The 23,320-nt window shown below is 38.4% G+C and overlaps 2 protein-coding genes across 2 annotated transcripts in view; one reads left to right on the top strand and one right to left on the bottom strand.

The window, feature by feature from the left end:
• LOC108677775 (putative sodium-dependent multivitamin transporter) overlaps nucleotides 1-5,616 on the top strand; it is an 11,631-nt gene extending 6,015 nt beyond the window's left edge. Inside the window, exons 7-11 of the mRNA XM_047885617.1 lie at nucleotides 240-262; nucleotides 1,178-1,308; nucleotides 1,566-1,995; nucleotides 3,088-3,272; nucleotides 3,634-5,616. Coding sequence (XP_047741573.1) covers nucleotides 240-262; nucleotides 1,178-1,308; nucleotides 1,566-1,995; nucleotides 3,088-3,272; nucleotides 3,634-3,675 — 811 coding nt within the window. The 3' untranslated portion in view covers nucleotides 3,676-5,616. The remainder of the gene's footprint in view (nucleotides 1-239; nucleotides 263-1,177; nucleotides 1,309-1,565; nucleotides 1,996-3,087; nucleotides 3,273-3,633) is intronic.
• A 3,389-nt stretch (nucleotides 5,617-9,005) lies between these two features.
• Nucleotides 9,006-17,405, bottom strand: LOC108677778 (T-complex protein 1 subunit epsilon). The gene is made up of 8 exons (XM_018166059.2): nucleotides 17,233-17,405; nucleotides 15,507-15,732; nucleotides 14,886-15,093; nucleotides 13,896-14,229; nucleotides 12,781-13,011; nucleotides 12,229-12,441; nucleotides 10,731-10,911; nucleotides 9,006-9,835 (listed from the first exon to the last, which is right to left on the bottom strand). The coding sequence occupies exons 1-8, from the start codon at nucleotides 17,332-17,334 to the stop codon at nucleotides 9,708-9,710; spliced, it is 1,623 nt and encodes a 540-aa protein (XP_018021548.1). The 5' UTR covers nucleotides 17,335-17,405; the 3' UTR covers nucleotides 9,006-9,707.
• Nucleotides 17,406-23,320: the final 5,915 nt, after the last annotated feature.

Here is a 23,320-nt window from a genome sequence, read left to right on the forward strand (position 1 = left end):
GCCCTCTGCATCGGTCTGGTGATGTTAGCCTTATAAATGCTTTATTATAGAACAATATACTTATTGCCGTTTGTTTATACGGCGCCCTCTGCATCGGTCTGGTGATGTTAGCCTTATAAATGCTTTATTATAGAACAATTGACTTATTGCCGTTTGTTTATACGGTGCCCTCTGCATCGGTCTGGTGATGTTAGCCTTATAAATGCTTTATTATAGAACAATTTACTTATTGCCGTTAGTTTATACGGCGCCCTCTGCATCGGTCTGGTGATGTTAGCCTTATAAATGCTTTATTATAGAACAATTGACTTATTGCCGTTTGTTTATACGGTGCCCTCTGCATCGGTCTGGTGATGTTAGCCTTATAAATGCTTTATTACCGAACAATATACTTATTGCCGTTAGTTCAGGCTCTGGAGAGTTATTTTTGATTAAAAATCTATGTTTTATTTACATGCCTCCACGCCTCCCGCTGCTTCAGTCTGTTGACATTAGGCATACAAATGCTTCATGAGGAAAAAATTATTGTAGGAAGAATTATTGTAGAGGAAGATGCAAATTTTCCTGGTAGGTCAGTTATGACATTAGAGTTATAACTCGACATCAATGGAAAATATCATTTCGTTCGACTGTCTGTCATTTAATCGAATTTTGCATGGGTCGATTGCTACCCATTTTTCAAACTCATTTTCTAGTGAAGAGTATACATTTTTTGTCAGTTCTTCATTCTTGCTAATGTTCTCATCAGCCACCATCCTCCTTAGAATACCATGGAAAGAACCAACGCCCAAATCATCAATTTCTTTGTAAACTCGTCCAGCAAATACGAAAAAATATAACTCAGTATTCACTGCAGTGAGTGACAGAGAGCGCATTTTCTCGTCGACAAAAACATGAAGTCGCGGACGGACAGACAGACGGACATTGCGAGCACAATAGTGCATTTTTTCCATAAATGAGAAAATGCGTCTAAAAAGAGTTCATTGATGAAAATTCCAGAAGCTTTTTGACTTTGGCAGCTACTTGTGCTAAGCGGGTTTTGATAGTACGGCCCCTGATCATTTGCATCTTTAATTGCACTTCATAATTCTACTACGTTTTAAGCGTACATTAAAGAAAGTTTGTGTGTGCATTAAAGAAAGTTAGTGTATAAATTAAATAAAGTTTATGCGTGCAGGGCTGGCGTTCGTGACGGCCTCGCTGGGCGCAGGTGTGCTGCAGGCGTCGCTGACGGTGTTTGGGGCCGTGGGGGGGCCTCTCCTGGGGCTCTTCACGCTGGGCATGACCACACGCAGTGTGGGCCAGAGGGTGGGCTGGGGGTGGAGGGGTGGAGGGCTGGCGGTGGGGTTTAATAATTAATAATCAATAACTTTTACGATGATAATAATTTAATAAGCAATGATTAGTATGATGATAATGATTTAGTAAGTAATGATTAAGACGTTGATGATAATTTAACAATCAATCATTACGATGATGATGATAATAGTTTACTAATCAATAATTAGGACGATGATGAGAGTTAACCCGCCATGTTGGTAATGAAGCCCTCCCCTCTGCCGCAGGGCGCCGTGATGGGGCTCGTCGTGGGCTTGGGGCTCAGTTTATGGATCGGGTTCGGTCAGCCCAAGCCCTCTCCGTCCTACAAGCCCAGATCCATCGAGGGCTGTGCTGACATCAGCACTGGCCGCAATGTCAGCTTCTTGCTCACCGTGCCGCCGCTGGCTGACACCAGTGCTGATGGACGGTGGTCGGCTGACACCAGTGCTGATGGACGGTGGTCGGCTGACACCAGACATGCCAGTATAGCTGACAAGACAGCAAGGATGACCAAGGATAACGTCACTGATGTCAGGAAGCCCTCGTCCATAGGGCTGACCCCCAATACCACTGGGGAGGCAGGGGACCCTAGTGGAGCTAGTAGCCCCTCTGGTGGGGCCAGTAGCCCCCTACACGAGCTCTACGCGGTCTCCTACGCCTGGATCGGCACTATCGGTTAGTCTTGCTCGTACATTTGTACGTAACATCTTTTAACACGTTGACTCCGATTGCTTCATCTTGTACTATTATTTCATTTTTTGTACTGTTTTTAAACAGGGTTGCCAGACGATCATTTTTTCCGGACAAATTCCGTGATTTAGTTTTTCTCAATTGCGTTGGCCGGCTAAAATTTATGATAGGGGTACTTCCTAATCAAATTTTAAATACTGCAAAAATAATATAAATGTAATTTTTAAAGCGGAATCTACAAATAAACTAGTATATATTGAGTTATTGGCCTTTTTTGTTCTCGGATTTGGCCGAGTTTAGGCAACCTGAATTATGTACCACTACGTTCTGGAGAAATACATTTCGTGGTACGCATATGTACCACTTCGTAGTCAACGTGTTAACTTTCTGATAAATCTTAGAGAATTCCGACATCTTTAATTTATCTCTCTATTTTTAATTTATCTCTTATTTATCATCTTTATCTCTACTGACGGTATATCCCGTTACCAGTATTTAGGTACGAATGTCATTGACAACGTTCGTTTAATGTAGGTATCCGTTAACAAAGAGATGCGAAATGTTGATACTTCCAACAACCTTTAATAAGTGCATAATATACGGTATATCTTTAATATATAACCTTCCGCTTCTTAAATTTAAAAGCAATACAAGTTTCTGTATAATTTATTGCTGTTATCCGCAAGCTATTAGCGAATTTATTTGCGGCATTTTTTCTTTATTCTTAACATTCGTTTCCTAGATGTTTGCTGCAATTTGTTTTTTTTACGAGTCACCCAATGTTTGTTCAAATGTTTCCAACGTTTGCTCCAATATTTGCATAGAGACTCCAATGTTATTTAACTAATTATCTAATAACGTAATTATTTACTAACTTAATCCTCGTTATAACCGTCTGGTTTCATGAGCACGTACGTGACAGCGATACTGCTGACGCTGGTCACGCGCTGTTATCTAATAACATAATGATTATCTAATTTAATTATCTAAGATTATCTAATAATAATTATCCAATAACGTAATGATTTACTAACGTACTCGGCAAAATCATCCTTAATCCTCCTTATCAACCGTCAGGTTTCATGAGCACATACGTGACAGCGGTACTGCTGACGCTGGTCACGCGCTGTATGTCAGGAGCCGCTGACGCAGACGTGGATGAGCTGCTGCTGACGCCGTGCTGTAGGAGGAAGCCTCCTGACGCTGACAAGCTGTCCTGCCTTGCTGATGTCAGGCAGCGAGGGCTCCTTCATAACGACTCGGTATGCTATTATTCCCTTTATAATATTTTCCCTCCGAATAATCATTGAACAATAATCACATTAATATTGATAATAATAGCTTGTTATTACTCTATTTCTATCATGACTTACGTCCGTTTGATAATCAAAAAGAGAGCATTTACTACAAAAAAAAAACTAAATCTTACAGAAAATCGTATAATCAAATCGTAATATAATTGAACAATAATCTCGTTAATATTGATAATAATAGCTTGTTATTACTCTATTTCTATCATGAGTTAAACCCATTTAATTATACCGGTTCGATATTTTAATTGAGTAAAGCCATAAACAAGGTTAAACTTACGCGCTACGTGATCTGATGAATAATGTTTTACAGACGAACGCGTTCGAGGAAATTATGGACAACAGCAAACTTTGATTGACCTGCCACGCAGTCTGCGTTGTCTGCCTTGACCTGCCACGCAGTCTGCGCTCTCTGTCTTGACCTGCCACGCAGTCTGCGCCCTCTGTCTTGACCTGCCACGCAGTCTGCGCTCTCTGACACGGCTGGTTAACGTCTTACTAAAGAAGTTAAGAGGAGGCAAGTTTATCATTGAGATCTTCAAGAAACTAATGGATGTGATCATAGATACAACTCCTGATTGTCCGCCTCTGCACCACCACCAGCGACAACAATAAAGCAATAACATCGTGCATCATCTTACTTAACTAAGGGCAGATGCGCGGTAATTACAGGCTGGTCCGTGGGACCTTGGTGACGAGAACGACTTACCTGCAGGGGCTGAAGGCGGTGGTACAGTAAGGTGGTGCTTCAGCGTGGGCTGGGGCTCCTGCGTACGAAACACATGTTAAGGATACAAAGAAACATTCCCCATTCTGAACTATCTCAACGCCAGCGCTCTAACTATAATTAAAGTTATGATTAGGGGCGAATTATTGATATGCCATCGAATTACGCTCGATACATATTGAATTCAAGATAACACCATATTTTTCATCTGAAAAATGCTGGCAATATTTATATTTGAGGTCAGACTTCAAAATTCATCCTCCATTGCCACTGAAAAATTGATGGTAATTTACGTGCAGTTTGAAAACTTCGAGCTCTGATGGTTACAAGTTGCTGATGCTTTAGGCGAAGTTGACTTGGTGGTCTAAGTTTATTTAGTGACCAAAGTTCTCTCGGTGGTCAGAGTTGACTTAGGAGCCGGAATCGACTTAAAAATAAGAATTGACTTAGTAGTTAAATTTGACTTAGTGGTCAGAGTTGACTTAGTGGTCAGAGCTGACTTAGGAGTCAGCGTTGACTAGTATTGGGCCTGTGTGGTGTTGTTTGGCGCAATAGTGTGTTGAGTAGTAACTAGATATTAGTAGCTTGCACGTGAGTGTTGAGTGTGTTGAGTAGGTAGACTGTTGAAGTTTGTCAAGCGTTAGGTTCTAAGCAGTGAGACAGCAACTCGTTAGTCTTCACTATTTGTTTGCATTTTGAATGTGTCAAGTATGTTAGTGTAGCACTATTTGACCTGCAGCTGTCCTTATTACAATATTGAAGACAATTACTATACATTTTTAATGATTATAACCACACACGTGGGCATAGATGAAATTCTTGCGTTAATTTTCACAATCTGTTATCGTAGATACTCGTTATCCGCGACTTAATCCAAGCACAAAATGTTATAAGAAGTCCTTATGTCATTGCTAATGATGGCTAGTAATTACAAAGTACTGAGCATAATACAATTACTGAGCAAAATACAATTACTGAGCATAATACTGAGCATAATAACAAAAATTACTGAGCATAATACAATTACTGAGCCTAATAATACAATTACTGGTACTGAGCATAATAAAGGCTATTGCGCATAATATTATTGCTTATATTATTATATTTATTGTTGTTTTTCGAGATGTTAAGAGTTTGTAGCTAAACATTTTCATGTTGTTGAATCTTGTTTGAAGTACAAATTGTTTGGTAAGCGGCAATAAAATTCTAATGTAACATTTTTGGTCCTTAATAAGGACCAAAACTAATTTTATTGCCAGTTACTAAACAATAACCAAGCTTTGATGAATAAAATATGCTATCTTTTATATGAAGAGTGCAGACACCTGACGCGCGTAATGCTGTGCTTAGTTGTTGTATTGTTAGATATTTAATAATTTTAAATTTAAAAGGTCACATTTTTAAATGTAAAGGGACGAACATTTTTGTGTTACTCTATCAACTGAACAATTTTGTGTTACTCTGTCAACTGAACAATTTTGTGTTACTCTGTCAACTGAACAATTTTGTGTTACTCTATCAACTGAACAATTTTGTGTTACTCTATCAACTGAACAATTTTGTGTTACTCTGTCAACTGAACAATTTTGTGTTACTCTATCAACTGAACAATTTTGTGTTGCTCTGTCAACTGAACAATTTTTTGAAAAATATTACATCACATTTAATACGTATATCAATTAAAAATTAACGTGGCATTGCGCATAATATTATATTATTTTTACTGTTGTTACTTGCTTTTTGAATGTGTCAAGTGTGTTAGTGCAGCACTATTTGACCTCATAGATACCAAGTAGCTGTCCTTATTATAATATTGAAGACAATTACTCTGCATACATGGAATAATTATAACTACACATGTGGGCATAGATGAATTCTTGCGTTGACTTTTTCAATCTGTTATCGTAGTTACTCAACATCCGCGAGTTAATCCAAGCACAAATTTTTATAAGAAGTCCTTATGTCATTGCTAATAATGGCAACTATTCTAAATTAACTGAGCATAATAATGGCAATTGCGCATAATATTTTACTATATTTACTGTTGTTACTTGGGATGTTAAGAGTTTGTAGCTAAACATTTTCATGTAATTTAATCTCGTTTAAAGTACAAATTTATAATTTATATAACTATTCAGTTACTGTTATGAACAGAATTGATGTATTTAACCTATTATTTTAGGCGTTGATTATTATGGGTTCCAAACCCTTGCTAAAGTTTAAAACCAAGTAATTTCGTTTATTGATCTGATGTAAATAATATTATTAATTCTGCATCAAATGCTGCTGATGCGGTGTATGCTTTGTCTGCATCTCAACTGATCAGTACAACAGTTATTTTATAAGCAACATTCCCCGTCATGGTATTTTGGGCCTAAAAACAATGTATTTCAAACACGGAGTTGAACTCCAAGTTTCTTTGGAGGGCCTCGTATCATGGAATGTGTGGACCATGCATGAAGTAATATTTTAAATCTACCATGAACTAATGTATTGAACTAATAAATCTGTTCAAACAACATCTTTCCTGGTTGAACCAATACATTAGTTCAACAAACATCTGTCATGGTTGAACTAATACATTAGTTCAACCATAAGATATTATACTTGTGTATTGTACTGATACATTAGATAAATTAGCTCGACCATGAAATATTACACTTACGTATGTATTGAAATAATACATCCCTTCATCCATGTACTAATTCATTGAACTAATAACATTAGTTCAAGAATTGTGTGGACAGCCTGTCTGGGACTCTCAGCTGTCGGCCGAGTATTGAGTTGATGGGACGGACGGAGCGAGTGGCAAGAAATGGCCGCCTGTGAACCGCACGTTTCCTTTAAAAATATGGGCGACAGAAATGTGGTTGTTGTGGTAGTATAGTTTAGTATCTTCGGCATTAAAGAGTAAGCCTGGATAGGCCTGTCGCCGATTCTTGTGCTTTTCTTGACTAGACTGGCCTTTTGATCAGATCTTTTCAACGGACGGTAGATTTAAAATCGATTCTAGAAATCAGTTGTTCCGTAGGGTACGAGGCATTTTAAGCGAGGGGAGATAACAACTGGTGTTACAGGTTTGTTCGTCTAGTGGCTTTTTTTGTGTTACAGGTTTGTCCTTCTTGTGGATTTTTTGTGTTACAGATTTGTCCTTGTGTTTTTTTTTTTTTGTGTTATAGGTGTTTTCATTTAGTGTTTTTTTTTGTGTTACAGGTTTGTTCATCTTGTGTTTTTTTTTGTGTTCAGGTTTGTTCAGCTTGTGTTTTATTTTTGTGTTACAGGTTTGTCCTTGTGGCTTTTTTTTTGTGTTACAGGTTTGTCCTCCTTGTGGCTTTTAATAAATTTCGTGCTTTGCAGATACGGTATTTTAGACTAAGTTACCTATGATTTAACTATGAGATTACAAATTCAGTCTGTGGTGTGAGGAACTTGTTTACTAGCTAATAGGAAATTGTTAGCTAGTTCCATTCACTTCGTCGCAGGAATTCAGAATATAGAGTAAGTTTAGGCGAGGTTCTGTATTATCATGGATAGTTCACACAATTATTATTATTATTATTCAACGAAACGCACAAATCTGAGGTCTGCGCGGACTGTCGTATTTAGTAAAGCACATATTGACTTTCTTTTTGTGACGTCAAATCCGTTCATTATCGACTTGATTTCTAGTGCATCATCACCTGAAGTTATATTTCGATTGTTATAATTTTTGTTTTCTTTTTTATCATAAGTTTAGTCTTAGTTTTCAACACTATACGCTGAAGATCTTTTTTAGAATATGGTAATGTTAACATTATTATACCTTTTTTGTGTATTCGTTGCTCGCTACTCTGATCACTTTGCTGTGGTCGCAGAGAGTTTCCACAATTCCATAAAATGTCCACAAAATATTCTGAAACAGCCCTACTCATCAGATGATGTTGTTGGCAAGATCAACTTCTTAAACATGATCTGGCAGCGATGAGCAAGTCGCACCCCTTTACACACACTCCTCCAGTTCTTAAATTTTATGTTTATACATAAAATGTTTTTTAATTTCCTATACATGACGAAATTCTGTTGTCACCTGTGACCATTTAAATGGTAATTAATTATGACCATTTTCAAGACCATTTAACGGAGTGTCGAGGAGGTCTCTTGTCGAACCTTTCAGTCAGGCTCTACCATCCATAATTCTGCGAGGATCAAATATGTTAATATAATGGCCATGATTTAGTTCGACACAATTGCAGACTTACCGAACTGTTGGGCTCAAACCAGCCTTGGAGGCAATTGTTTGATTGTTTGCCGGTACACAGAGTTGATGTTGAAGTCAACATGCGGACTGCAACATCCTAATTGAAAGTCCTTTGCTTTGCTCATAATATGTCATATTATAGGAAAAATGTTTATTCAGCGTTACACAAGTGGTAGATTTTCAATCTACGGATTCTCAGCCTTAATCAATATGCTTGTTGACATTATCTTCGGAGAGATTTCTACACTTGGTAATTTTTTTCGTAATAGTTCTCCGAAGCGGGAATTAATTTTTATAATCGCTATTCACTACGTATGCAAGAAAACTGGGGGCCAATTCGATTGCATTGGCGTGGTGAAGCTGTGTTGAAACGATGTCTTCCATTGTTGGCCTCAGGAGTAGTTCAGCTCATGTAAATAATATTGTGATGGATATTGCTTTATTACCCTCGATATAATTAAAGGACATAGCATAGACATGGCGCCTGATATAAAGTGCTTTACCGCTAACTTCTGTTTGATTAGAGCGATAAGCGCGGTTTCGAGTTAACGCATTGAGTGTGGTACGACCAACCGATATGAAATATGCCTTGATTACGAAATAGCCGCGCTTCATGCGTTACACTGAGAATATGTTCAGCTGGTGAATTGCCCTGAAAGAGTCGAGCGTTGTGAAATAGTCGATTGTTCAGGGCATTAATTGCTGGAATTAAGAAAAGCCGTTTTGTTCATCAATTCATTATGGAGGCACAAGACTCACAGCTCACAAAATAACATACACAACCTTGGAGCGGGCAAGAGAATCTCATTCGAAGAATTAGTATTAACGAAATTAGTAATGGCAGAACCTACATTCAAATTATGGGCGTTAATTGATAGCAAATACCTCAACTCGAGGTTTGTTGTAACAACATCGAAGTATAATGTCGCCAGGCGCACGTTTGATCACGGAGAAAAAAAAACAGACTTCCTTGTGTTAGTTAAAATTCTAAATTTTAAATTTATATCGGCAATAATAACTAGATTGAGATTTGTCGCTCTAGACAACACAAAAACGAAAGGGAATGTCAAACTAAAAAAACTAGTGGACCGTAAGACGAAAATATCGTCAGTGACAAGCAGGACTCCTGAAACGGTTACAAGTTGTTAGAGCTCGCTAAGTGAAGAACTAGTAAACTGATAATATGTCCACTTGAAGAACAAATGCATTACTACAAATTTGTACGTGACCTACTAAATTGCGAGTATTAGACAAAACAAGAACGGAACAGGGAAGGAAAAAAAAAGATGGAAACCTTCCTGCCAATGAAATAAATGGTAAAGAGATACTAAATTGTAATGAAGCGGAGACGAAACAAAATGAATGATCATTAAGAAATCCGTAATAGTGAGGAGTGCGGGAACGGATGCCGGGGGAACAAGTGCTATTCGCCGCCGGGTTGCGTGGTGCGGATGTCGTCGATCTTGAGGATCATCTTGACGAGCTGCGTGGCGAGCAGGATCTGCTGCTTCTTGCTGTGCAGCGACTCGAGCACGTGCTGCACCTTCATGTCTGTAACACATCATGTCATCAGTATACTGGGTCATACTATTAAAACTAGCTTAAGTACACGTAGCGACCCAAGCAGAGGTAGCGGTAAATTTATCGTCTGTGATTAGTGAATTTAGCTTAGGAAGCCGTCAGTAATTGGCTAACGGAGTAACGAACTCGACTATTTTTGGGATAATACGGCCCCTGGTCCTTACCAATACGATGGCCTCGTAGCTGTTCTAATTATCACTAGTGTCATAAACAGGATCATCATCAACTTGTTAGAACTTATTATTTAACGTTCATGATATTGCCATCAGTTTATATATGATATGACATCAGGGCGATAATATCCAGAACCTAATTAGATATTCTAGATTCATCGTTGTTGTCATGCATTGCCCCTAAGATATAAGTTCGCCGCAAATAAAGCAAAGTTGCACTTGCACAATAACAGACAAGAAAAAAGTAATTGCAGACGTAATAACTAAACGGAAACAATGTACATTGTACAATCATCATAATTAACAGTAACTGTTCCAAGAAAATAAGTCAATTATTTCTAATTCTAGTTCGTTCTCCAACACCTGTAATTCAAACTCGGACGTTTAGAAATGAAATCAATTTAATTTCTGTCTTAATTTCACTTAATTTCTGTCAATCCCGGGTTCGCAGGGTCGTAAAGAAAAAATTTGAACCTTCAAGCTAGTTTTGGAACAACTTTTTTAAGCCAATGTCCATGCTTCGGACAGGTTAGGCGCCACTCAATTATCAAGTGCCAGATGCCATTCAATTATCAAGTGCCAGACGCCACTCAATTATCAAGTGCCAGACGCCACTCAATTATCAAGTGTCAGACGCCACTCCATTATCAAGTGCCAGACGCCACTCCATTATCAAGTGCCACTCGACGCACCGAGAGTGCCGGCACCAACGCAGTCGATGCCGAGGGCGGTGTTGCCGGTCTTGAGCTGCATGGACTTGACCTCGGTGAGCGTGTCTATGGGCGACAGGCCGCAGTTCTCCGCCAGTGCCATGGGGATCACCTCCAGGGCGTCAGCGAACGCTCTGTATGCGTACTGCTCCAGCGTGCAGATCTGCAAATGAACAATTACCATTAATTTCGTTGCCAGTAACAGTTGAGGTTAATTAGCAATTACACTCAATCTAACTGTAGTTACTTCGTTACATTTTTTTTGTTTGATCTACCAAAATAATGCTACCGTATAGATACAGAATTACACGACTTCTCATGTTGATGCTCTTCAATATCTCAAATATATACAAGATGAATGAACATAAATTTACTCATCAGCTAACGCTTCAGATGTTGAGCAACCAGCTTAGATGTAACCAATTGTTTAACACGTTGACTCCGATTGCTTCATCTTGTACTATTATTTCATTCTTTTATTTTTGTACTGTTTTCAAACAGGGTTGCCAGACGGTCATTTTTTCCGGACAAATTCCGTGATTTAGTTTTTCTCAATTGCGTTGGCCGGCTAAAATTTATGATAGCGCTAGGTACTTCATAATTAAATGTTAAAACTGCAAAAAGAAAATAAATGGAATTTTTATAGCGGAACCTACAAATAAACTAGTGTATATTGAGTTATCAGCCTTTTTTGTTCTCGGATTTGCCGATTTTAGGCAACCAGAATTATGTACCACTACGTCCTGGAGAAATACATTTCGTAGTACGCATATGTACCACTTCGGAGTCAACGTGTTAGTTGTAGACTGAAACAAAAAAAAACTAAATTCCACGGTAAAAATTTCGTTTAATCAATCCAGTTCCGACAATTACAGTCCATCTCACCTCTCTTGAGTTTAGGTTCAACAAGGCCAAGAAAAAGTTATGTCATCCATTCGCTCTGCGGTGTGGTCGCGGCTGTTAAAGGTTAATGAAGCTTCAACCCAAACAAATAGACAGAAATGCTGACATCAGTGCTGGATCACAATCATAACCTTTAGCATTCCCGTGATGGTGTCCAGGGAAATAAGCTGCCCATCGCCACCCAAACAATGCATGTCCCTTATCGAACTCAAGGTAACGGTCTATCTCTTACAGCCATATTGTACCCATGGTAGCAGCATTAGACCCACTCTACAGGTAGCAACATTGTCCCCCACTACAGACAGAAGCATTATACCCACACTAGAGACAGCAGCATTGTACCCACATTACGGGTAGCAGCATTAGACCCACACTACGTGTAACAACATTATCCCCACTACAGACAGCAGCATTATACCCACATTACGTGTAACAACGTTCTCCCCCACTCCAGACAGCAGCATTGTACCCACACTACAGACAGCAACATTGTCCCCCCACTACAGACAGCAGCATTGTACCCACACTACAGACAGCAACATTGTCCCCCCACTACAGACAGCAGCATTGTCCCCACCTTATCGGCCTGAGCAGCGACGGCGAGAGCACAGCTGATCTCAGCAGCACCGCCGCCGTAGACGACCTTGTCATTACGCACGAGGTTGCGCACGGAGCAGAGCGCGTCGTGCATGCTGCGCTTGGCCTCGTCCACGATCATCTGGTTGCCGCCTCTGATGAAGATGGTGACCGCGCGCGAGTTGGGGCAGCCCTCGATCACCAGCATCGTATCCTGCACGTCCATTCAACACATCATTCAAGTTACTATAATGATTTAAAGAACAAATAACAATAGCGGTGAATTAAATTCAAGTAGCACCACATCGACCAATAATTTCATGCCAAGTCACTCAGTCAGAGTCACAAATGTACAATGGTGCGGCCTTGGTTGGGAGAGAAATGGCCTTAGTAGTGCTAGAACTGACCTTGGTGGTGCTAGAACTGACCTTGGTGGTGCTATAACTGACCTTGGTGGTGCCAGAACTGACTTCGGTGTAGCCAAAAAGTACCTTATGGGTAACAAACTGTCCTTGCTGGTGCTAGAACTGACCTTGGTGGTGCCAGAACTGACCTTGGTGGTGCCGAAGCTGATCTCCTTGACTGAGCCAGCAGTGCCAAGCTTCTCAGGCGTGAGCTCCTCGAAGCGCGGCACGATGCGTCCATTCGTGGCTATGGCGATGTGTTCGATCTCGGGGCCTCCCACCCACCGGACGGCAGGCAGGCCCTTCTGCAGCAGCAGGTGGTTGGCTTCGTCGTCAAAACCCCACTGACAGATGGCCAGTGTTGCGCCAGCTGCGATCACCTGAGCAACATTTCTTGTGTGAATTATCATGCCCAGGATAGAGTGGGCAGTAAGAATTCTAATTAAATTGAGTAAAATAGAAAAAATTGCAAGTCAAAATGGCTTTACTCGTGAAATAGCTTACCAGGTGCAAAATAAATGCTACAGTTTGTGGTATGTTCAGGATGAAGAATATAAAGTATGAAAATGGAATTTGAATAAAGTGTGCGCCCAATTCTTATGTCATAAGGAGAAAGAGTCAGAACACAAAATTCCCAGAAGTAGGCACTGCATGAAACTTATGTATTTGAAAAGAAAACCGCGTCTTAAGGAATTTATTCATGGAAAGGCAGTTTTCAATGGGCCATATAGTCACGAGCAACGAGGTAGAATATATATTAGTTGACAAATAGATGTTTTTAAATTGACGATCAAAGAAGCAGGAAGTTACATTTGAGAAGAGGTAAAGAAAAGAACTAACGTAAACATGAGGCCGCAATTGTGTGATAATTTATAATAGGATGAGGCAAATCCAAGATGCCAAAGACAGAACGTAATCAGTGATGCCATGTCCAGTGCCACAACATCTAGGTGATACACCACAGCTCCCTAGGTAACACAGCAAGAAGATTATTTCCTCTCATAGTAAACATCGCTGCTGCGTGCTACAATAGTAACCATCTTTTTAACATAAATGCAGAGCCATTTTACATGATGGGACTTCATGATAGTAAGGAATTGTGAAGCAATCAGGACCTTAGACCTGGTTAGAGGGTAGAGGCTAGTTATTTTTAGCACCCTATGAGGAACAACCACTCGCTAATAGGGTCAATTGAAATTCTTAATGGTACAAAGTTATCATTGAAGAAGTTTTTTGCTGTTGTAGGACTCATGCAGGGACTGACCTGGTCAACCATCTTAACGAAGGTCTCCTGCTCATATTTGTGCAGCGCGCGGTACTCGTCAGCAGTGGAGACCTCGAGCTTGTGTTTGGTTTTGGGCTTGGGCGGTTCAAACGCGCATGTCAAGATGGCGATTTTTACATCCTTTAATTCCTTGGGCATTTGTGAGTGCGAGAAGTCCTTGTCAACAACCACACCTCGAACTAGTCGCGTGTCTTCTAACTTGCCTCCAACTTTGCCTTCAACTTTGATGAGCTCAAAGTTAACATCTCGAGTTTCTAGATCTGCAACTGACATCACAGCGTCAACTGCAATCTCAGCCATCTGACGGTGGCATCTGAACAATGGAATGCCGGATAAGAAACAGGAATTAAATGACCAGCATCAGTTATTGATGCCCTTTAAAAACCCTATTTTACACAAGTTTTTCTATTAGGAGATGCAAAAGCAAACAAATGAAGTTGAAACTTAATTTTCAATCTAAAGAATTTTCCTTCATTATTATAGTGTTAATCTCAGTTTCATATTTAAACATGTACTACTATAACCTATTAATTTCAAGTATCAATGGCATCAATTTAAAAGCAAATTGCCTTGATCTCACCATTATACAAGTTATATCATTGAACAAAGCAACGAGTACCCGTTATCAATTAATGAACAATGAACTTTTTGACAAGACTTTTCACTAGAGACAGCAGGACAACAACCATTTAGAATAATTTAATTCAAAAGCCATCCATTTTGACAGCGTCAAAATGGTGATTTGTCAAAAAACGTGATTTTGTCATTTACATTATTTTCTTATTGAACTCGGGAGCTTTTCCACATAGGTATTTAATCATTGCAAAGTAAGGCTTGTAAATACTCAACATGAGATTGCTCGATAAGTGTACTAATAAATAGCAACCTGTTCATAATATAAAAGCGCATAATATGAGCTCAATGCTCTAACAAGAGATAGTTTGACAAGGGCTATACAATTTCCCCAACCTGTTGATAATTTTTGATCCAAGTGTGGTCATGGCAGTCAGGATGAGAGGCTCTAGGTTCTGTGGGTCAACAGGATACTGCTCGGCTATAGCGTCAAGATGCTGACTGGCAGCACGTGCTGCACTCTCGTAACCATCAGCAATGCGGATAGGGTGGATTCCCTTGTCTAGCAGATCTTCAGCCTTCTCCAGGAGAGCCCCAGCAAGTACTGAAGCAAAGTATTATGGATAATCTTGAGCTTTCCCAATTTTAAAATATAGGCCCTCTAGTATGGAAAATTGTTGGCACCTGACGAAGATACATTTGATCATTTATGCAAAAATAATTTCAATCTAAGATACACAAATCTAGTAATAAATGCAATTTATAAAGTTAAGCATAAAAAAATAAAAAAACATGTATAGAGGAAATTAAAAATGAAATTATGCACCAAAATATATTTACAGCCAAACTAATGAAATAAATGAAATTAACTGGATAGTTAATTTCATTTTCAATGAAGTTATTAGTCAAAATATCAAACCTCACTTTTTTCTAAAGAAAGTTTTAGACTTTAAATTTTCAACCTACAGCAAATATTTCTGTGATCCATCTAAAAGCTTAGCATCAACAATTGCTCACCTACAACTCCAGTAGTTCCATCACCAATCTCGTCATCCTGACTCTGTGAGAGCTGCACAAGGAGCTTGGCAACCTCATGCTCCACATCCATGCGCTTCAGGATTGTGGCACCATCGTTGGTGATGAGGACATCACCATCAGAACTCACCATCATCTTGTCAAGGCCTTTAGGCCCCAGAGATGTGCGCAGGATGGATGCCACTGACCGAGCAGCCAGGATGTGTGACTGAAAAAAAAAATCATACAAGTTGATGCCATTAAAAATTATTGCATTCAGTTGAGCATTGATTCAGTCAAGCATTGCATTCAGTCTTCAGTTCAGTTCAGATTCAAGCATTGCATTCAGTCTTATTACTTACCAACTAAAATGTATGCTCAAGCAGTCAAGCAGGTGGGGAGATCTACTTTCCAAGCTATGAGTTTTTGGAGTCATAATTTTGATTTTTTAATTATTAATCCATTTTCTAAGCCATGGAAAACAATAAATAACACCATGGTCTGTAATTCATATCTTGAATTTTACTCTAAAATTGCAACTAAAATGTTTTTTTTTTCTTCTCTCTTTGCAATAAATCTGTATTGCTACTTTGAAAGTATGTTTTCCCTAGCTAGCTAAATTTCATGTGAAGTGAGAACTACTCTTATTATTATTTATAGACTAAATGTCAGATTCAAAATAGTATGTGCTCATAGACAGGTAGACTGAGGTAGTGCAACACTTTTTGAGCCACAAATGCAGCTTTCCTGCTATTTTAAGACCCACAATATTTTTGTTAGATGAATTACCTTGTATCTAATTATCAACATAAATGCATGATGAGCTGCAAGATTCCATATGCATGTATTTAAAAATACCGTTAACCGGCATAGCGGCAAACCAGTGATTTTTCAGAATCAGTTCATTTTTAATTTCCTCATTTAGGTACTCAAGATTTTAACAGATTTCTTATGTATGATAATTCTGGTACCGTATCCAAGATACTTTACTGGTCTACTTATAGGACTCAGAAATGAACTTGAGGGAGAGTCTAAAAAAACTCTCTGCTTTGCCAATTGCCACTATGTCAACCGGGGCTACTCGGGAAGATTTCAAATGTTTTTCATTCATATCTTCTTACCATGAAACATTTCATAAACAAGTTTAGGCTCATTTCAAAGCTCTTTGCAAGAACTATCTATTGGCTTCTCCAAAAAAAATCCATATGCTATTTGTAAGGTGCCAGAAGCAAAAAAAAGAGTGTCACTGTCCCGAGTAGCCCCGTCGAACGAGGCTAATCGGGACACTTGGAATAAAACTTCATTTAAAAACATTTGAAGCATGCAGAGTGTACTCATCCATTACTAACAGCACTCTGAAGACCTCCTCTTTCATTGTAGATGATGTAGAGTCTGAGCTTAGGAGCTAAGCCAGAGCACAAAGAAAAACAGTTTGTTTTGATCTCGCAAATTGCAATGAGTAGGTAGCTAGGTAGTTTATATTCACATTAATTTTTGAATTCAGGACAGTCGGATCATTTCTTCAACTTAGAGCTTTTCGATTGCAAAATTTCGAAAAAAATATCAAACATGCACAATTTAGCCAATGAAAAAAAGGTACACGAGATAATGCTTTCAACAAAGGCAAAGTGAAAGGTACAGATAATCGAGCAGATGCCGGTAAAATTCAACACACAACAGTTACATTATAATTTCAGTGACATACAAAATCAAGATATAGAAACCTCACCTTGATTGCATCATTTCCAGTCAATCGTTTTTCGGTTTCTTGACCTCTAACAACAATAATGGGCTTGCCATAATCATCGAAAATTAATTGTGCCTCAGTCATTATTCTGTATGAGTCCGAAGCACGAGGTTCGCTCTACCTGACGTTCCGTTGAGTCACGCCTCGGAACGGATAATTTTCAGTACCCCAACATAAACAGTGCTAAAAACTTACCCTAAATTTTAGACGAACAATTGCCTTGCAAAATTTGACACCTGGTTGAAAGTCTCAGTTGCAATGATGATATGATTGCACTTTTGATAGTATTATACTAAAATCTTCTTCACTAGCCTCAAAATTTTAATTTACGTGTGGGTGTGTTAGGAAACAAATCCTTCAAGCTTCAACGGGGTACAGTTCTATATAAATTCAGATTAGTTATGTGATTATTCTGAAAATTTTTAATCATATATTGATTTTTATTAGTTTAAAAGCATATTGAATCACTTATTTCAGATAAATGAAGCAAAGGGATTGAAAATGAATTTTAACATCGTTGACAGGTATAAAACGCTAGGACGATTTAAAAATAGGAAGTCCCTACTCTCTTAGGGTAAATTGTGGTGGAAAGGTCCTCAAATTAACATATTTTACCTATTTCGTGAGCCTTTTCTAGCATGTTCAAGAAGTTTTTGTCATAGAAGTGTGGGAGGCCGACATAAATAAATTTCCATTATTAAATTAAATTTAACCCAAAATATATTCAAATATTACAATTCCTTTGATTTGTTTGCGTTCAATGATATTAACATGAAAAGGTTCTTTGAATATGAAAAAATATTGTGTAAGCGAATACCGTATTTTTTGTTGTTGTTTCCGGGTTCCTATCCCAACTTCTTACACCACGATGTTTTATCACTTGTAAAAGCACTTGGTTCGCATAGCTTTGTCGTGAAATTCAATCACTATATTCCGATAGCTTATGAAGGTCGCTGGGGATGAGCTTTCTCTTTCAATTCACAGCAGTCTAGGACCATCTTAAACGCTACAATATGCCAGGCCAATCCTTGGTTCAATAATTTTTTTTAGCACCAGCATGCTTGCTTCTTCAACACCCGTAACTTATAAATAATCTTCTTTTTAAATTCTCAACGCTTTAAGGTTCATTTCAAGGCCGGATACTTTTCCGGCCTGTCGTGCGGCCGGTCTGCAAGGTTCGGTGGGCTTAAAATATTTTCAGAACTAATGAACGCAGTAAAATAAAACAGTAAATAAAACGCAGTGAAATAAAAATTAGAAACTAACAACGATGTTTAGGTCGTGATCATTTTTTAGATTTCGCCTTCGTTTCCAAATTATACGGTCCATACGGTCCAAAATTCGCAGTGAGCCCATGAGTGTCGGTTTTCCAACTGTGCAGATTTGAACGAAACTTACCGCATAACTTGGAAATGAAGGCAACATCGAAAAAATAAACTTAGATTAAACATCACCGCTATGGCATAATATAAGCATGTGCAAAGTTTCATCGAGCTGCGTTACTGGTTTGGGAGTTATTTTAGGCTCACTGCATATTTTACAATCGGCCTCAGAAATGTCGGTTGTTTCTCCGTATAACCGTATAATTCGCGAACCAAGGCGAAATAGACAAAAAAATCACCACTAAACATCACTGTTATGTAGTTGTGAATGCATATTCAGAGTTTTGTTCATGTCTGCACCGTGGGATAGAAGATATATTAGGCTCATTATGAATTTTGGCCCGTATTGCCCCGTGGCTGACAAACGAAGGCGACCTCGAAAAAAATGATCACCGCTAAACATCATCGTATCATCGTAATTAGATTCTAATGAACACGCGTGAACAGTTGTATCGAGCTGCGTTCATCCGTTTGAGATATACTTTAGGCTCATTGAACCATTGAACCACTATTGATGTGACCGCGGCCAGTATTGGTGGTTTAGTCTTTCTCAGTTACCTGTTAATTGCTCATAGTTATTTCATTATTCGCTAGTGCATTATTTTTTACTAGTGTGTTTCATTGACTTATTTGTTTTTCATATATCATAACCGCGCAAGAGCTCCATTCTGTATTAATTTCTTATGTTTTTGTGCAGATTCAATAATTATTGCACATTTTTTCCTTTGGTGTCAAATTTAATTCTGTGAACCTGTTATTAAATTATTGAACCTCCTCGCCCAATTATAGCTCAGCAAGCTAGGAAACTGCAACTAACGCTGCACTGTACTAGTGTGGCGTCTGCTGAGGAAACTACTACAATATGCCGCGGCAAGTTTATAAGTTATATGCCTACGTGCCGTGGCAAGTTTATAAGTTATATGCCTACGTGCCGTGGCAAGTTTATAAGTTATATGCCTACGTGCCGTGGCAAGCTTATATGCCTACGTGCCGTGGCAAGTTTATAAGTTATATGCCTACGTGCCGTGGCAAGTTTATATGCCTACGTGTCAATACCAAGAAAGATGAAATAAGGTTATTATTTATTCCTAAGAGATCAACTTATTTTTCCTTACTCTATCACTTATTTATAAAGAATAATTTTATCATCTAATGTCAACTCCAAGCGATCAACCTGCTGCATCATGCTCGGGTGAATTAATTTAAAATTAATAACGCCAATTTTGTATGCAAATAAACTTGTAAGTTTTATTTAGCATCACTTTAGCCCACTCAAATTTCTTATTATACATTTATTATATTATTTGACAGAAGATTTGATGGGTGACGGCGTTGTCTGAGCGCCTTTAGGTTGCGTGGGTGTATAGGTATGGGGACAGTTCCCGCAGTATTTTTTCACTTAAATCAAACGCTGATTTTTTTTAAATGGCCCTCAGTCTGAAACTTTGATGATGACCTTCAAATGGCCTGCTAAAGAAAGTTTAATAAATTAATTTCAAGTGCTGGGTGATCCACTGGTGACAGTTCAGAGTACCAGGATCGCAGTAGTTCGATCCCAGCTCTGTGCGCCAGTTTCTGGTCAGAATCGGCAAGGGGGCCGGGCGGTTAAGCACAGCAGAATTGTAGCAGTGAGTTGCGAGTTCGAGACCGCAACAAGCTTTGGATGTTCTGCGATGTTAGGGATCCGTGACAGGACTACCGCATAATAAACGCTGGAACGCTTTTATTATTATTATTATTATTGTTATTATTATTTTTATTTTTATTATTATTATTAATATTTATTATTATTATTATTACTTTTATAATAATTAACCTTATTTTGACGGACTGGCTGGAACTGGAATAATTTCCCAGTTTATCTCTCGTAGTTAATCAGGCAGCCCGAGAATATATTCGAATTTATAAAGTCTACGGACTTTGGTGCCTACATTTCATTATTTGTCATATTAACACGGACGCTTGACCGGTAAAGCAGAATTCATGTTTGTCTATTGTGCTGTATCATATATTTCATCTTTATTTTTATGCTTAAATCTTAAAATTCTAATTCCAAATTCGTCATCCCTTCCATCATTCTCGGTAATAACTGATAATGGTTGAGAGGACGTACAGAACCGTATAGTCCTGAACTTATTCCAATAGTTCTATTATATTGTTCAGTATAATACGGTATAATATATTGACTCACGCAGCTGGCGTGTTAGAACCACTCAGTGTCTCCAGTTACGTCTTACCGTAAAAGTGTTCCTACACGGGGTGACTAGTGGCGGCCACTACAATTCCGAATACTAACGCGATTTATTATGGTGCTTTGACCTCATAATAATGGGTGTTGGGTCTTTATTTGGACCCAACGACGTTGGGTCTGCCACTCAGAGTTTGGTATGAGTAATGCATCAATAAGTAGGTTTTGAAACTGTGCTTGTGTAGAGCATTTTTAAGTCAGTTTTATCTATTCGAAATAGAATGGACATTTATCGACGAGTTTGTAAATGATTACGATCGACTTGGCAGCTTACCGACCATAAGAAGATTACAATGTTAAGCAGGAAATTACTTTTTACGAGGTACGCGTGCAGCTCTTTTACCGAAGCCTTGGGTTATCAATATTTTCTATCATTATTATCTATCTATCTTTAATTCTTTTCATATCTCACGGTCTATCCTGTCATTTTTACTTGTCTTTGTTTCTTGCTCATGCTCGATCTTTCTTGTCTTTCATATTTCAGATACACAGCCGGTAAATACGTAGAACCGGCGCCGTACGTAGGCATGAGTTCTGAAGTTATAGAACTAGTACACCTGGCACAAATTACTTACATGTTGTCAGTACAAAGCATTTAAGCTTATAACCTTTGTACCTGCTTCGTGAACATTGCACGCTATGAATATACTTAGTTATTGCTTAGATCCACAAATATGTCTAAAAGCATCCAAGGATTGTAATTTTCCAATTCAAAGAACAGCTATTCTGGCGTTACTTTTATCCTTGCTGAGACGCAAGTTCCTGTCTGCCGCTCCATAAGTTTGAATCCGTGGATATGGCGCACATTTTTAATTACTATTATAATTATATTGTTAATTGTGTATTTTTCAATAGGTTTTAAACCGAGGTTATCTTGAAGATTTTGCCAAGTTGTTTAATTTTATATTTTACCCGCGGACAATCCGCAATTTCTGTTTTTGACGTAATGTTTTCAATTAGATGTGAGACCTTCATTTCATTGCAACAGTTAATTTCTTTTCAACGCAAAGTTCTCATTTCAAAGTAAAGTTCCCAATTTGACGCAAAATTCTCGTTTTGACGCAAAGTTTTCATTTCGCCGTAAAGTTTTCATTTTGACTCAAAATTCTCATTTCGAAGCAAAGTTCTCATTTTAACGTAAAGTTCTCACTTGACGAAAAGTTATCATATCGTTGTTAAGTTCTCATCATAACGTGAAGTTCTTATTAAAACGTAAAATTCATCTTCAAACAAAAAGTTTTCATTCCCGCGTTAAGCTTACGATTGGTGAAGCAGAACTAAGAAAGTTTCCAGCAAAAATCGTCCTCGCTTGTAATGGAATTTGCCTGGCGGAAAAGCAATCGTATTATGCCGACTTGGCAGCGGCGAAAAGGTGAATTTTATGGACAAAACAAGCAAATTTGCCCCCACGTGTGAGATCAAATTTGTCGTTTGGAATTTGGAAGCACAAATGAGCGAGGAAATTTGAATAATAAGTCAGCGGTGGCATGACCTGCCTGCCACTTCCCTCAGCGGTGGCATGACCTGCCTGCCACTTCCCTCAGCGGTGGCATGACCTGCCTGCCACTTCCCTCAGCGGTGGCATGACCTAACCTGAGCGCTGCCACTTCCCTCAGCGATGGCATGACCTGAGCGCTGCCACTTCCCTCAGCGATGGCATGACCTGAGCGCTGCCACTTCCCTCAGTGACTGCGTCAGTAAGGCAGGTCACTTGACTGCGTCAGTAAGGCAATTAACTCGACAAATAATTAAGTGTGCTTTAGTTTTGCCTTCAGTTTATTGACCAGAACAAAAAGTTTCTCTCAATGCTGCGATATTCATACCTTAAAATATTTTTAATTAAACTATCAAAAGCAAAATTGCATTGATTATGCCTGGCATCAAATATTTGTTATGTCGATTGCAGAATCTTTTGTCCTCTCTTCTCTTATTTTTTGCTTAATCGCACAGCTTTAATAAGTGAGTTTGTGGTCATTTGTCCTTCTAGATAGATACTTATTTATATTTCGATCTTTCTTCCTATATGTAAACAATTATTTGAAATTCATTTCCTCTTTATGAAAACTTTTGTCCGGAATTTAGATATTTCTTTTGTAAATAAAAATTTCTACATCTTGCGTATGAGCAAAAGATTTTCTATCATATATGTCATATATAAGATTTTCTATCATACTATCATATATTTCTTTTCTCCCAAAAAAAACATTATAATCTATGTCTTTTTTCTATATAAAAATTAAAGTTTAGTTCATTCGCGCGTACAATAGTTTGTTAGTCAAACGTCCCACTTCTCTGTTCAAGATCGGTCAGAGTGGAGAGACAAAGCATTATTGATGTGTTTGCTAATAATAATAATAATATTTTTAATTAATAATAATAATAAATTGCAATTTGTTTCACATAATAAGACAAGTGCCTCACATTTTTATTTTGGTCAATT

The sequence above is a fragment of the Hyalella azteca genome, unplaced genomic scaffold (genome assembly GCF_000764305.2).
Source record: "Hyalella azteca isolate HAZT.00-mixed unplaced genomic scaffold, Hazt_2.0.2 contig2569, whole genome shotgun sequence".
NCBI lineage: Eukaryota > Metazoa > Arthropoda > Malacostraca > Amphipoda > Hyalellidae > Hyalella > Hyalella azteca.

What these genes read in the sequence shown, in the direction of transcription:
- LOC108677778 (XM_018166059.2), bottom strand. Translation starts at nt 17,334, where the DNA reads ATGACTGAGGCACAATTAATTTTCGATGATTATGGCAAGCCCATTATT. An exon ending in TCGTTAAGATGGTTGACCAG is followed by an intron (nt 13,012 to 13,895) that starts GTCAGTCCCTGC and finishes AATGTTGCTCAG; the next exon opens with GTGATCGCAGCTGGCGCAAC. An exon ending in TCAGCTTCGGCACCACCAAG is followed by an intron (nt 12,442 to 12,780) that starts GTCAGTTCTGGC and finishes ATGGACGTGCAG; the next exon opens with GATACGATGCTGGTGATCGA.